We start from the raw sequence: 16,635 nt of genomic DNA on the forward strand, positions 1-16,635 counted from the left end.
AAAACAAAATTCTATCCTTACAAATAATCCACAGTTACATGAAAAAAGTACAAAGAAGCAAAGATGCTCAGGGAATATTTTTTTATTTCACATCAGCCATTTGACCTGAAACAAAATCAGCACAAAGCAGCACGTTAATTTTATATTTTGAAATCATCATAATTAAATCATCATATTCCACAAGCAAATAAATGCAGAGAATATTCATATATACTCTGCATCTCAACTAACCTGACACCTCAGTGATGGTCATCTGCAGTGAACGCCTAACATTTATGGCAACTGTACCTTCGTAAAAGCAAACACATGAGCTATATTTGAGGTCACATTCATTTGCTTTGAGATTGTTAAGAATAAACTGTTAGAATGTGCACATATGAGCTGCAAACACATGCTGTCATTTATCAAAACTTACATTCTACCAGGACGAGAAGGAGGAGCATGACGATTGCCAGGCATTGAGCCACAGTGAATCATTTGGAACCTCCCTTGTTCACAAAAGTAAAAAAAAGGGTTAAGATCAAATTATTTCGCTGTAAGATTTTTAAGTATAATCAACAAACAAATGCAGTTGTGTGTCAGAACATACCGTAAAACAGCAAGAGAGTGGGGAGAACCAAAACTGCCATGCGATAAACAGACATTGTTGCTCCTGTTGTTATTCCAAAATGATGATGATGGAACAACGTGATCAACGAGTTTGTCTCCTTCATGTGAGGAGAGGAGGAGTGAAATGAGTGAGAGGAGGCGACAGGTTGTTTCTAATTAATGTCTAATTGAAAGTGAAATGATCATTTAGGAACTGATGACTGTTTTAGCCTGTTGTATCCCCCACTATCACTCACCTGTTTCTGATTCTCAGGAAACAGATTATCTTAATTTTTTAATATTCTTCTAAATTTGTATATTCACAGAAAATCCATGTTTATAATTTTTTTTTTCCCAAAGAATATTTTTTTACTCCATTTTTTAAATATACTTTTCTGATAAAAAATAAACTTTGGGAAATATAATACTTTTTTGGAAAAAAAACTCTTCTCAAAATTTGGACGACATAGTATACGATGACTTTTTTGTGAAATTTTGAACGACATACTCTAGTATGACTTTTTGCTCCAATTTTGGACAACATACTATATTATGACTTTTAGGTTGAATTTGGATGACATAATTTACTATGACTTTGTGGTCAAATTTTGGACGACATACTATAGTATGAGTTTTTCAACGGCACACTGGTGCCAGGTTGAAAAACACTGCTATAGTATGACTTTTTGTTCCATTTTTTTACAACATACTGTTATATTACTTTTTGGTCCAATTTTGGACGACACTATATTATGACTTCTTGGACGACATACTACCTATACTATGACTTCTTGGTAAAATGTTGGACAACATACTTCTCCTTTTTTGTCAAATTTTGGACAACAACTAATGTATGACTTATTGGTTAAATTTTGGACGACATACAATACTATGACTTTTGGTCCAATTTTGAACAACAAACTTATGTATGAGTTTTTGATCAAGCTTTGGACGACATACTTTTGTAAGACTTCTTGGTCCAATTTTGGAGGACATACTATAGTATGACTTTTTGGTAAAATTTTGGATGACATACTATACTATGACTTTTTGGACCAATTATAGACGACATACTATCGTATGACTTTTTGGTAAAATTTTGGAGGACATACTATAGTATGACTTTTTTGTCAAATTTTGGACAACATACTAATGTATGACTTTTTGGTCCAATTTTGGACTACATACTAATGTATGACTTTTGGTCAGATTTTGGACGACATACTAATGTATGACTTTTTGGTAAAACTTTGGACGACATACTTTCGTATGACTTTTTGGTCCAATTTTGGAGGACATACAATACAATGATTATTTTGTCAAATTTTGGATGATATACTATACTATGACTTTTTGGACCAATTATATATGACACACTATCATATGACTTTTTGGTCTAATTTTGGAGGACATGACTTTTTGGTCAAACTTTGGGCAACATAATTTCTTATGACTTTCTGGTCCAATTTTAGAGGACATACTATACAATGACTTTTTGGTAAAATTTTGGATGACATACTATACTATTACTTTTTGAACCAATTATAGACTTCATACTATCGTATTACTGTTTTGTCAAATTTTGGACGACATTCTATAGTATGACTTTTTGGGCTTGATTTGGAGGACATACTAAAGTATGACTTTTTGGACCAATTTTAGACAGCATACTATAGTATTACTTTTTTTTGTTAAATTGTGGATGACATACTATAGTATGAGTTTTTGGTCCAATTTTGGACAACATACAATACTATGACTTTTGGTCAAATTTTGGAGGACATACAATACTATGACTTTTTGGTCAGATTTTGGACGGCATAGTATAGTATGTCGTTTTTGTCAAATTTTGGACCAAAGGTTTTTTTTCCAAAAATGGTCACATTTTGGAGACATAGTATAGTATGACGTACTACATAGTATAGTATGACGTTTTTGTCAAATTTTGGACCAAAGGTTTTTATCCCAAAAATGGTCACATTTTGGAGATATAGTATAGTATGATGTACTACATAGTATAGTATGACGTTTTTGTTAAGTTTTGGACCAAAAAAAGTTTTTTAAAAAAAAAATTCAGATTTTGGCAGCATAGTATAGTATGTCGTTTTTGTCAAATTTTGGACCAAAGGTTTTTTTTCCAAAAATGGTCACATTTTGGAGACATAGTATAGTATGACGTACTACATAGTATAGACTGACGTTTTTGTCACGTTTTGTACCAAAAAAAATGTTTTTCAAAAAAATGGTCAGATTTTGGACGACATAGTATAGTATGTCGTTTTTGTCCAATTTTGGACCAAAGGTTTTTTTTCCAAAAATGGTCACATTTTGGAGACATAGTATAGTATGACGTACTACATAGTATAGTATGACGTTTTTGTCAAGTTTTGGACGCAAAAAAAATGTTTTTCAAAAAAAAAATCACATTTTGGAATACGTAGTATCGTATGTCGTTTTTGTCAAATTTTGGACCAAAGGATTTTTTTTCCAAAAATGGTCACATTTTGGAGACATAGTATAGTATGACGTACTGCATAATATAGTATGTCGTTTTTGTCAAATTTTGGACCAAAGGTTTTTTTCCAAAAATGGTCACATTTTGGAGACATAGTATAGTATGACGTACTACATAGTATAGACTGACGTTTTTGTCACGTTTTGTACCAAAAAAAATGTTTTTCAAAAAAATGGTCAGATTTTGGAAGACATAGTATAGTATGTCGATTTTGTCAAATTTTGGACCAAAGGTTTTTTTTCCAAAAATGGTCACATTTTGGAGACATAGTATAGTATGACGTACTACATAGGATAGTATGACGTTTTTGTCAAGTTTTGGACCAAAAAAACGTTTTTCAAAAAAGAATTCAGATTTTGGACAACATAGTATAGTATGTCATTTTTGTCAAATTTTGGACCAAAGGTTTTTTTTCCAAAAATGGTCACATTTTGGAGACATAGTATAGTATGACGTACTACTTAGTATAGTATGACGTTTTTGCCAAGTTTTGGACCAAAAAAACGTTTTTCAAAAAAAAAATCAGATTTTGGACGACAATAGTATAGTATGTCGTTTTTGTCCAATTTTGGACCAATGGTTTTTTTTCCAAAAATGGTCACATTTTGGAGACATAGTATAGTATGACGTACTACATAGTATAGTATGACGTTTTTGTCAAGTGTTGGACCAAAAAAACGTTTTTTAAAAAAAAAGTTCAGATTTTGGACGACATAGGTATGTCGTTTTTGTCAAATTTTGGACCAAAGGTTTTTTTTCCAAAAATGGTCACATTTTGGAGACATAGTATAGTATGACGTACTACATAGTATAGTATGACGTTTTTGTCAAGTTTTGGACCAAAAAAACGTTATTCAAAAAAAAATTCAGATTTTGGACGAAATAGTATAGTATGTCGTTTTTGTCAAATTTTGGACCAAAGGTTTTTTTTCCAAAAATGGTCACATTTTGGAGACATAGTATAGTATGACGTACTACATAGTATAGTATGACGTTTTTGTCAAGTTTTGGACCAAAAAAACGTTTTTCAAAAATAAATTCAGATTTTGGACGACATAGTATAGTATGTCGTTTTTGTCAAATTTTGGACCAAAGGTTTTTTTTCCAAAAATTGTCACATTTTGGAGACATAGTATAGTATGACGTACTACATAGTATAGTATGACGTTTTTGTCAAGTTTTGGACCAAAAAAACGTTTTTCAAAAAAAAAGATCAGATTTTGGACAACAATAGTATAGTATGTCGTTTTTGTCCAATTTTGGACCAATGGTTTTTTTTCCAAAAATGGTCACATTTTGGAGACATAGTATAGTATGACGTACTACATAGTATAGTATGACGTTTTTGTCAAGTTTTGGACCAAAAAAACGTTTTTTTAAAAAAAAGTTCAGATTTTGGACGACATAGGTATGTCGTTTTTGTCAAATTTTGGACCAAAGGTTTTTTTTCCAAAAATGGTCACATTTTGGAGACATAGTATAGTATGACGTACTACATAGTATAGTATGACGTTTTTGTCAAGTTTTGGACCAAAAAAACGTTATTCAAAAAAAAATTCAGATTTTGGACGACATAGTATAGTATGTCGTTTTTGTCAAATTTTGGACCAAAGGTTTTTTTCCAAAAATGGTCACATTTTGGAGACATAGTATAGTATGACGTACTACATAGTATAGTATGTCGTTTTTGTCAAATTTTGGACGACATAGCATAGTATGACGTTTTTGTCAAATTTTGGACGACATAGTATAGTATGACGTTTTTGTCAAATTTTGGACGACATAGTATAGTATGACGTTTTTGTCAAATTTTGGACGACATAGCATAGTATGACGTTTTTGTCAAATTTTGGAGACATAATATAGTATGTCGTTTTTGTCAAATTCTGGACAAAAGGTTTTTTTTTCCAAAAATGGTCAAATTTGAAGACATAGTATAGTCTGACGTATTACATAGTATAGTATGCCGTTTTTGTCAAATTTTGGACCAAAGGTTTTTTTTACAAAAATGGTCACATTTTGGAGACATAGTATAGTATGACGTACTACATAGAATAGACTGACGTTTTTGTCAGGTTTTGGACCAAAAAAAATGTTTTTCAAAAAAATGGTCAGATTTTGGACGACATAGTATAGTATGTCGTTTTTGTCAAATTTTGGACCAAAGGTTTTTTTTCCAAAAATGGTCACATTTTGGAGACATAGTATAGTTTGACGTATTACATAGTATAGTATGATTTTTTTGTCAAATTTTGGACCAAAGGTTTTTTTTCCAAAAATGGTCACATTTTGGAGACATAGTATAGTATGACGTACTACATAGTATAGTATGACGTTTTTGTCAAGTTTTGGACCAAAAAAACGTTTTTCAAAAAAAAATTCCGATTTTGGACGACATAGTATAGTATGTCGTTTTTGTCAAATTTTGGACCAAAGGTTCTTTTTCCAAAAATGGTCACATTTTGGAGACATAGTATAGTATGACGTACTACATAGTATAGAATGACGTTTTTGTCAAGTTTTGGACCAAAAAAACGTTTTTCAAAAAAAAATTCAGATTTTGGACGACATAGTATAGTATGTCGTTTTTGTCAAATTTTGGACCAAAGGTTTTTTTTCCAAAAATGGTCACATTTTGGAGACATAGTATAGTATGACGTACTACATAGTATAGTATGACGTTTTTGTCAAGTTTTGGACCAAAAAAACGTTTTTCAAAAAAAAAATCAGATTTTGGACGACATAGTATAGTATGACGTTTTTGTCAAGTTTTGGACAAAAAAAACGTTTTTCAAAAAAAAATTCAGATTTTGGACGACATAGCATATAGTATGACGTTTTTGTCAAATTTTGGACCAACGTTTTATTTTCAAAAAAACGGTCAGATTTTGGACGAAATATTGTAGTATGATATTGAGGTGAACGACATAGTATAGTATGATGTTCTGGTCACATTTTGGACTAAAAAATTATTTTCCAAAAAATTTGATTTTGTACGACATAGTATAGTATGACGTTTTTGTCACATTTTGGCAAAAAAAAAAAAAAAAGTCAGATTTTGGACGACATACTATAGTATGACGTTTTTGTCAAATTTTGGACCAACATTTTTTTTCAAAAAAACGGTCAGATTTTGGATGAAATAGTGTAGTATGACATTGAGGTGGACGACATAGTATAGTATGATGTTTTGGTCACATTTTGGACTAAAAAAATATTTTCCAAAAAATTTGATTTTGGACGACATAGTATAGTATGACGTTTTTGTCAAATTTTGGACTAAAACATTATTTTCAAAAAAATTTGATTTTTTACGACATAGTACAGTATGACGTTTTTGTCAAATTTTGGACCAACATTATTTTTTTTCAAAAAAACAGTCAAATTTTGGACGAAATAGTGAAGTATGATATTGAAGTCTATGACATAGTATAGTATGACGTTGTGGTCACATTTTGGCAAAAAAAAAAAAAAAAGTCTGATTTTTGACGACATAGTATATAGTATGACGTTTTTGTCAAATTTTGGACCAACATTTTTTTTGAAAAAAACGGTCACATTTTGGAGACATAGTATAGTATGACGTACTACATAGTATAGTATGATGTTTTTGTCAAGTTTTGGACCAAAAAAACGTTTTTCAAAAAAGAATTCAGATTTTGGACGACATAGTATAGTATGTCGTTTTTGTCAAATTTTGGACCAAAGGTTTTTTTTCCAAAAATGGTCACATTTTGGAGACATAGTATAGTATGATGTACTACATAGTATAGTATGACGTTTTTGTCAAGTTTTGGACCAAAAAAACGTTTTTCAAAAAAAAAATTCACATTTTGGACGACATAGTATAGTATGTCGTTTTTGTCAAATTTTGGACCAAAGGTTTTTTTTCCAAAAATGGTCACATTTTGGACACATAGTATGGTATGACGTACGACATACAATACTATGACTTTTTGGTCCCATTTTGGAAGACATACTATAGTATGACTGTTTTGTCAAATTTTGGATGACATACTATAGTATGACTCTTTTGTCAAATTCGAACGACATTCTATAGTATGACATTTTGGTCAGATTTTGGACGACATACTATAGTGTGACTTTTAAAAAAAAATTGTTATTGGGAAAAAAAAAACGCTTGGGGAAAATAACAATACTTTTGGGGGAAAAAACGAATTAACCTCCTCCATCTTCTGAAAACAGGGTTGCTGCTGGTCATATTATGAGGCATACGAATACAGCATAAGCATAAACAAACAACAGACAAACAGTCACATAGAACTACTAAAATCAATACTTCACTCCCGCTCCGTGGGGTGAAGTGATAAAGACGTAGCTGCAGTGCGGTAAAATTCCACAAGATGGAGCCAGAGCTGTATTTTCTGCACATCAGTACACATCAGTGGGCCTGGGAACATAAACTCTTTAATACCTGTTTGAATATTTGAAACTAAGTTTGAGTTTTACTTCACTGATCTGCAGACCAAACGACAACATTGTCTTTATGTTTTTGTATTTTTATGGCCTCTGTCACGACATCTACATTAGTGTTAGCAGCACACAGGAAACCGCAAATTTACAAGCAGCAGCAGGTTGGTAGAGATTAATTGCCCCATTATATGAAATGCGAAAGTTATTTAAGCTTCAAATAACACTTCCAATTCTCTAGTTCCCAGACCAGATTTTGTTTTGATTATTTTTTTTTACTTCTACTGAACACTATTACAGTAATACTGTTATCTAACCATACACAAACCACTTAAACAATGACTAAACAAAAACACAAACTGTTATGTCTTCACACTCACAGACAGATAACGCTTCAGTTGTAGCAGCAGGTCACACGGTGGGTTTTCTAGTGAGTCTTGTGGACATGATGGTATTCAGTGAACAGTCGTGTCCATTATTATGGCGCTGACGTCATGAGGTAAAAGAGGCACTGATTAGAGATTGTGAAATAAATGTACAAATGTGGGCGTTTGCTCACGGGTTCAATACACACACCGTTGCAGAGAAACACTTTTGAATTTGATATGTTTACAGCCTGTAATCTAAGATGTGCTATTGATTTACAGAGGCCCTGCTGCTTTAGGGGTTATGTAAGTGTTATGTAAGTACATGTTGCTGTTAGGGGCAGTCTGGTTGGCCGGTTACGACACGTTTAAGGCATCAAATACTGATAAAAAAAATTCCATGGGTGAAGAGAAAAAAAAAGCTTTATTAATATTTTAATATATATCAATAATACTTATATACAAAATATGTACAACAAACAACCTTGTGTTACAATGTCAAAATAAAAATCCCAAGTACCTCTTTCTATACAAAACTATTATTTTTGTCTGAGCTTTACTTTAAATCTCTTTTGCCATAGACACAAAATTTAAAGCAAATACATTACAAAATAAACACCTGCCGTTGTTGTGTCTGCGTTAAAATACGAGTAAAGGCAACAGCACGAGCTCCGATCAAGCCTGAACTTGACCCGAGAATCTGTGGGCATGAAGAAAATATGCAATGTACTGTACAACCGTTCTGCGAGCATACAGTAAAAAAAACAAAAAAACGAAAGACTTCCTGAACCTTCTTCTGCAACGCGGCGCAGATACACTCAGTGGGTGATGTATCAAAAATAGAGATGTATGAAGTAGTACAAACAAACAAACAAACAAAATAATAATAATATTACAGGACGTGACTTCACGGGACCGCCATCCAAACGCACAAATAGTCGTGACTCACAGACTAAATCATAATAGCGCGCTCGGCCACATCACTCTTTCAACAGACATGAGTGACACACCTCGTACACCGACAACGCCCTGAACATTCTTTGAACATCATGAACACTTGTGTTCACTGAGCTCCCAGGTATTGTGAGAGTGAAGGAGATTTTGTGACGTAAAGGGTCAACCTTTTCTTTTTTTTTGTTAGTTTTTTTGTCTTTTTCCTTTTGGTTACATTCTAGTCCAAACAATATTTTGTTGCACTTAAAGGAGTGGAAAAACACTGAAGGTAGATCCTCCATTCACAGATCTACAGCAGTCAATAATTCAAGCAGCATCGACAAGGGGCTTTTGTTCAAATTTTACATTCATTTCAGACTGGTGTGTGTGTGTGTGTGTGCAAAAAAAAAAAAAGGTCCAAACTAATAGTTTAGTTTTTTCTCGAGCACTGAGGGCGTTCTATCTGTGTCCTACATTCTGACTAGGGCTGCAACAATTATTCATCGATTACTAAATTAATTGTCAACTATTTTGATAGTCGATTAATCGGCTTGAGTGGATTTCTTTATAACAATAAAAACTAGTTTTCGGCTTTTTAAATGTGAATATTTTCTGGTTTCTTTGCTGCATTCAACAAATAAATAAATAAAACTGTTTTTTTTTTTTTGGGTTTGAAATTTGAGAAACATAATTCCCAGATTTGGGAAACGCTGATCAATGCTTTCTGACACTTTTACGGACCAAACAAGAACTCGATTAATCGAGAAAATAATTGACAGATGAATCGATTGTGAAAATAATCGTTAGTTGCAGCCCTAATTCTGACCCCTGACATTCAACAGCGAGCGCGAAGAAGGCGAACATTGCTATGAAAAGAAGGAAAAATGCTCTTGCGTGCGATTTTTAAATCTGTCATCTTCACAGTGATTCAGAGCCACGCGACAGGTGATATATGAGCCTGAGCATGGGCACTGCACCCCACCCCCTAAAAATAATCCCATTTAAACATAGAGGCTGATGATTTAAGTGGTGGTGCCCACTTGGGATTCTTTACTGGGGTGAGAGTTCTGATGGGCCAAACGTTGGCGGCAGTACACGTCCTCTCCGTTGGGGCCAACTGTTAGACCTCGTTCAACATTCAGGAGGGAAAGTTTCCAAAAGAAACACAACTGTTCATTCTTTGGTTTCCAAGTTTAAATGAGGAATCTGTTTTAAAGCTTTGTGCAGAGCAGAGGAGTCCATGGCTGGATGGAGGGGAACCGGTGACCCTGGTCTTGGGGACATCACCACGGAGGAGGGGAGAGTCTCTGGGGTTACACCTACTGTGGAGCCACCCATTCCTGGGAACATGACTGGCATGCCTCCCTGGTACCAACATTTCTCCAGCATGGGCAGATATGCCGCAGCTGCAGCCGCCGCGGGGGGTATGAGGTAGAAGGGGAGGCAAAACGGGGGCTGGTTGGGTGAGAAGCTCATGTAGCTGCCGGGGCTTCCTGCCGCGTGACTGGCGACAATCTCGTCCTCTGGCGATTCACACCTCGCCCTCTTGACCTGGGGCTCGTCGCCCTCCTGCTTGATGGCGGCGGCGGTGACACAGCTCGCGCGCTCAGACGTGGCACGTTTGAGCTCCACTTCTCTGGCGTAGCTTTCTGACCACTGGGATTTGGGGTCACGCTTCTCGTTTTCCCCCCCATACCCGCTGTCTGTGTCTGTGTCGCTGCCGCTCAGCTCCCCCGTCGCATGGGGATAAGTCCTCTGAATAACAGGAACGCAGTTCTTGGCAGGGACCTCGGACTCCCGCTGGGGCTGCTGTCCGGCGGGTTTCTTCAGTTTCTCTGCGGCTTGAGGGGCAGGGTTATCTGGATCCATGCTGCTTTGATGCTGCAGAACTTCGGTGGCTACTTTTTGGATGTGGCTGATGACATGGGAAGGGGTCAGGTCGCGGCTGCTTTCTTGGCTGGCCAGATAGTGGAGGACCTCTTTTGCACACAAGTGAAAGCCAGAGCGGAACATCTCCTCGCTGCTGTCCACACCATCACCTCCATGATCACCTGGTAGTTCACAAACAAAAGAGTTAACATCTTAACACCGCTGGTGAGTGCAATTGTACAACTTGGCCCGTGGCAAAGCAAAAACAGCACTTTGAGTTTCTTTGGGACTTACTTATTTGCAGGTCCTTCTGTAGTGCCATGATTTTCTGCTGCTGCTGCTCCAGGAGAGAACCCAGAGCTTTCACGTGCTTGAGAGTGAGTTCCAGCACCACGGCTTTCTCCAAATGACCCAGCGTCTATAACAGGAAGACCTTGGATAAGCATGTTGATCTAACTTATGTAACACATTCTGCTGCCGAGCAGAGGAGAAGCCTTCTGCGGGCAGTCGTGCAATCCACGTACACACGAAAATTCTCTCCAGGATTTCAAAAAAATTGTTCACATTTTCATCTTCTTCTTTTTTTTTTATTTTGAGACTCTTTACACTGAGTGTCTGGAACAAACAGTGAAAACCGTGTGGTGTCTAAGATATCACAGACAGACAGACGGACATGCCATATGTAGAATTCAACACTCACTGTAAGCTTCAGATGTTCCGGCAGCAGATCCTTCAGCTGGGCGATGCATTCATTGATCCTGTCACGTCGCTTTTTCTCGATGAGTCGATGAGGCAACTTGTACGTGTCCTGTGATGGAGGGAGAGGGGGGGTGTGCACACAGGGTTGTCAGTGAGTCTCTCCAAAATCGTTCAAACGCAGGAGCAGCAGTGAGCGTGGATGTGCACGTGCAGCCTTCACTCACCTTGTTCTCATCGCGCTTCATGCCTCTCCTGGGTTTGTACACATAGATAGGAAAATCCATTCTTTAGAGGGGGAAAAAAAGACGCAACATTTGTTTAAGTATTCATTCGGTTATTATAATAATAAAAAGGTGTAGAGTTGAACAGGCAAAGCAGAGAGAAACAGCAAAAGAAGAAGAAGAAGAAAAAAGCAGAATAAAAAAGAAATTTCCATTTACCCTGACATGTCACTTATGTCCAGTGACGGGTGTTTGGGAACACAGGGAGGTGGTTGCGCGCTGGTAATCCTGTCCATGTCGTTCAGCTGCAAACCACGAGTCAATTCTAACAAAAAAAACCGATGCAAATGCGTCTCCACGTCAAAAACAAGAAGAAGGAGAAAAAAAAAGTGAAGGAAAAAATATCACAAACTCGCACAAGTGGATAAAAAAGTGTCTCCTGTTATCCAGTGAGTGTGTCTGTGTGTGTGTTCCCGCTGAGAGCAGCTGTGTTGTCACCCGCAGCTCAGTGTGTTTGACGAGGCTCCACGCGCGGCACAGTCAGAGTGAGTGAGTGTGAGGGAGCTGGGTGGGTTTTTGACTACGTGTTAAATAAACCCTGTGACTACACGCACGTCTCCCACAAGAGATACTGACTCCACTCCGTCACATGAGCCTCACGTGTTGGACGGTGCTTTCAACTGCTGCTGCTCAGTGTTCCCTCCCCCTCACACTCACACGCTCACACACACACACACTCAGTCCCGTGTACCACCATGCTCCGGCTCTCAGGACACAGAGCGTGTTTACAAACGACGGCGGTGTTTGTGTGTTCGTTTGGGATACAACACACGTGCATGTATATTATGACTTTATAACTACTACCTATCTGATATAAAGATACTGATTATGCATACACACTAACTGTATGCGTGTGTTTGTGATATATAACACACGTACATATACAGATATTCTAACTATATTCTAACTACTACCTATCTATTACATTGATACTAATTATATATATACATATATATATATATATATATATATATATATATACATCACGCACGGAATTATATACACATTTATATCGTTATCTAATCTATCTACTAAACATGTGCATATAAAAGACTTACACATACAGTATTCTAAATATAGTCTAGCTATGTATTATTTACTAATTATGCACTCACACACACACACACATACGTGTACATGTGTGTTTGTTATATCTAACACACATACATAAAGATACATAGAATTGTTTTATTTATTATTCTTATTCTTATTAATAAGAATAATAATAATAATAATATCTATCTATCTTTCTATCTATCTTCTATCTATCTATCTATCTATCTATCTATCTATCTATGTTAATTCATCATGTATTTGTAAATTTTTAAAACAATATATTTATTATGTACTTACTGTATAAACATACTACATGTCGCATATTGCGACAAACAGCTTTTCATCTTGATGAAATGTGACTTTTCTACTTTTATACACGTGCCACGCGCTCACATTATGAACACGTACATATTGTATTTTTTCACATTGTGTACCTGTATTGTGTCCAGCACGTGCGCTCACCGTCGCTGCAGTTTGGTTCCGTCTTTTCCTTTTTTTCTTTCTTTTTGTTACAGACAACGTTAAACCGGGACGTCACGTTGAGCTCCTCATGGCAGCAGGAGAGCCGAGGAGGAGGGGGAGGAGGAGGAGGAGCCAATCCCTGCTGGTGACGTCACGCGCGCAGAGAGCCGAGTGTGCCCGACTGGTCGCTCGGTTCCATCCGGCGACATCCCGAAGTAACGAGAGACACCGGAGAGACAAAACAACACAGGGAGGAGAGGAGGGAGCTGTGACACCTTATGTCTCTGATATTCTGTGACAAAAAAACATGATTAAAAAAAATTAATAAATCACATAATTAGTTTCCACAGTTTTTTTTTTTTTTTTTTAAATCATTAATTTTTTTAAAAATACATTTGGTTAACGTGACTGTGTTGAATGTGGTTGGCTACAGCTCTGCATCTGAAAAAAATATCCAATATACTCAGTGGTCAAAGAGATAAACAAACAAACAAACTAACAAATGAATGTACATAATATATTTGTAAATACCTTGTGTTTATGTGCTATTGCCATCAGTGTATGACTTTAGTGTTTAAAAGTGAACTCAATCTTATGTCAGTGACACAAAAAGCACCGGTGATGGATAAATAAATAAATAAATAAATAAAAATGTACTCCAGTGCGAACAAAGAAACAGGATAAAAATGTATTCAAACTATTCCCAAAGTGTGGGCCGCGGCCGCCTCATGGGCCGTGAAAGGTCATTAAATATATATATAAATAATAATGTTTTTAATTTTCAGTTTTGTAATGATTGTAGTGAAGTTTTAATTCACTGTAAAATATGTATTTATCCAAATATGTTTTAAGAAATACTTATAAGCAATTAAACAAAATTATGTGTTGTTATTTTTTATTTATTTTTTTAATCTGACCTAGTATAGCAGGTAATATAGTAATAAGGTCACATCCATGTTAATTTGTTCATTTCAATTTTTTTGATGGCTAATTATGTATATGACATGAAAACCAGCTGTAAAAACCACATGCATGTGTTGAGAGATTCAGAAATAAAGAGAAGTTGGTACATAAAAATAATAATATCTATAGGAATTATAATAGCTTACATGCCGTTTACGTCATGACGGTTACCTTTACTGTCAGGACAGGAGTGAGTCATTTTAGATCCGCCGCTCTCCACGGTGTGCGACTGTGTAGGAGGGAGTACGAATATAATTTGAAGCAAATACATTTTTTTTTTAATATTTTTTTTTATTTTTTTTTAAGAAAACACATTCCTGGTTTAACTTAATGCTGAGAGTTTTTGATAATCCTGTGCTATTGTCAAAACAATGAACAAATGCACAACACGGGCAGCAATGGATAATTACATCAATTTTAATAAATAATCCTACTTTTGTATACAAATTGACAATGCTTAGATTTTCATTAACAGAATCATTCATTTTCAGTAACAGTTCTTTTCTCCGTCGCACTTTTCTATACAAAAGCAAAAGTAAGCAACAAACTATCTACACACAGTAGTGGAGAAAAAAACAAAAAATCAAGTCATACCATTCAGAGAAAATGAGCATAACAGCATCATATACTGTATGTGTGAGACTTTAAATGGAAAATAATAGGCACAAATGGAACATATTTGAAAAGTCTTTTGACTCCTGAACAAACTGTAAAAGCTGGAATGGCAAACGCAATTCTGCAAAAACCTCTTAAATGTCCTTGTAACTAAATCGAAAGAGAAAGTACATTTATTGTTAAGTACGTTTGCACAGATGTGACACGCAGGTGAAAGAAAACTATATGAATATATTGCTCTCATAAAATAAACTATAGAATGCAAATAACACTGGAGAACGGGGGGGAAAAAAAGAGGAAAATAAGGCCAGCATATTAAATATTTTCTCTATATTTGCTTGAGCAAAGACAAATCAACAACTCCCTAATTATCCAGTGCCAGAGTGCAGACAAAAATGTTGGCCCACAATTTAAGAACTGACTGATGGAACTTAAATCCACACACCGGTGAGGTTGCATATTTAAGTTAGTATATTACACGGACGTACAAAAATAAGAAGTTTAATACTGCATGTGCTGCCCAAAACATAAATAGAAAACATTCAAATCATAAATAAACCTTAAAGAAAAACAAAAACAAAAAAACAAACAAATGGATCTATTTTTTTTTCTCCATCCAGTTGTCCCCATCGTTTGTCACGTTCAGTAAAGGCCTTGTGTTAATGGTGATGAAGATTTATGTCTATATTTGGCACACATTCAGAGCCGGACTGAAGAGGGCGAGGAGGGACTGAGCTACACAGCGTCTTATTACTACCTACCTATGTTACAGAGCTCCTCTACCGTTATAAGTTAAACTCACACTCAGTACAATATCAGTGACGTGCAGCCTGTCTGCGAGTGTCAACTCTGTTCAGACGCGCACACGCTCATATCCTCACGCAGGCTGCTGCGGGTTGACGTTCATGTGCTGCGGGTGTCCCAACAGGCCAATGCGCTGCTTCTGCTTCCTCTGTTCTGTCATCTGGAAACCAAAGAGAAGAAAAATAGATTAAAATAAAAATTCACCTGCTGCTGTGCTCTCCTCTCTCGTCTGCGCTCCTCGTCCACTCCTGCCTTCACAGAATCGTACAAACACACAATATAACACTTTTTTTTTTTATAACAAAGACGCACCGTCCAGCGTTTCCTGACGAAAGCAGCACAATACTCAACACTAATAGTGAAACTCAAACGCAAGAAATTTCAGAGATCAAGCAAAGTACACAAGTCATTACACAGGCGGTAACCTTTATACCGACAGGAAAGAGAACATGTTTTCTGCTAAGAATGAACTTCATTGAACACACGGGCGGCGATTTGCACCTCGACACTGAAACGCAACAACATTAAAAGTGAGAAGCCCGAGTGTTCTTAAAGTGAGTGTTGCAGCAGAAATAAATCTGCGTAAAAAAAAAAAAAGGATGTGTTGGTGAAAAATACGTGGTTGAAACTCCGCGAGGAGCAGAACGCCGACATTCTTCTCACTGCAATTTTCCAATTTAGCCAATTTAATTTTGAACCACAGAATGCAGAGAAGAATTGTGCCACTTGTGCTGCTTAGGAAGAAATTAAGTCCCTGCTAAAACAAGTAAAGAATGAAAGTCAAGAAACTAAGCAGGAAGTTAAAACCGTGAATCTAGACATAATGTGATGCTGCCTGCCCTTCGCAGTTCTCACAAATGATAATCATTTCCGCCTGTCTGGGTCAAAATGTCTCCACAACACTCACTTCCTCACAGATAGTTCTCATTTCAAGGGTAAAGACATTTTTTTACAACTCTGTTTACAAGAAGCAGTGGATTGCAACAATTGGGCAATTTTGGTGCACAAGACTGCTATTGCACAACTGAGCAGTGCAGCCCCAAACCGAGTTTAA

At 36.1% G+C, this 16,635-nt stretch overlaps 2 protein-coding genes and 1 long non-coding RNA gene across 3 annotated transcripts in view; 1 reads left to right on the plus strand and 2 right to left on the minus strand.

The window, feature by feature from the left end:
• Positions 1–8,304: 8,304 nt before the first annotated feature.
• Positions 8,305–12,470, minus strand: bhlhe40 (basic helix-loop-helix family, member e40). Its single transcript, XM_083892878.1, has 5 exons — positions 11,841–12,470; positions 11,625–11,685; positions 11,402–11,509; positions 10,996–11,119; positions 8,305–10,883 (listed from the first exon to the last, which is right to left on the minus strand). The coding sequence occupies exons 1-5, from the start codon at positions 11,915–11,917 to the stop codon at positions 10,006–10,008; spliced, it is 1,248 nt and encodes a 415-aa protein (XP_083749004.1). The 5' UTR covers positions 11,918–12,470; the 3' UTR covers positions 8,305–10,005.
• LOC310929995 lies at positions 10,794–13,487 on the plus strand. The gene is made up of 3 exons (XR_014592885.1): positions 10,794–10,926; positions 11,006–11,078; positions 13,253–13,487. It is a non-coding gene; the product is annotated as an uncharacterized lncRNA (long non-coding RNA).
• A 2,167-nt stretch (positions 13,488–15,654) lies between these two features.
• itpr1b (inositol 1,4,5-trisphosphate receptor, type 1b) overlaps positions 15,655–16,635 on the minus strand; it is a gene marked incomplete at both ends in the record, with an annotated part of 108,108 nt that continues 107,127 nt past the window's right edge. The window contains one exon of the mRNA XM_083893028.1: positions 15,655–15,741. Coding sequence (XP_083749154.1) covers positions 15,655–15,741 — 87 coding nt within the window. The remainder of the gene's footprint in view (positions 15,742–16,635) is intronic.

Source organism: Microchirus variegatus (assembly GCF_963457635.1).
Source record: "Microchirus variegatus genome assembly, chromosome: 7".
Lineage (NCBI taxonomy): Eukaryota > Metazoa > Chordata > Actinopteri > Pleuronectiformes > Soleidae > Microchirus > Microchirus variegatus.

What these genes read in the sequence shown, in the direction of transcription:
- bhlhe40 (XM_083892878.1), bottom strand. Translation starts at nt 11,917, where the DNA reads ATGGACAGGATTACCAGCGCGCAACCACCTCCCTGTGTTCCCAAACAC. An exon ending in GACATAAGTGACATGTCAGG is followed by an intron (nt 11,686 to 11,840) that starts GTAAATGGAAAT and finishes CCCCCTCTAAAG; the next exon opens with AATGGATTTTCCTATCTATG. An exon ending in CGGAACATCTGAAGCTTACA is followed by an intron (nt 11,120 to 11,401) that starts GTGAGTGTTGAA and finishes TTCCTGTTATAG; the next exon opens with ACGCTGGGTCATTTGGAGAA.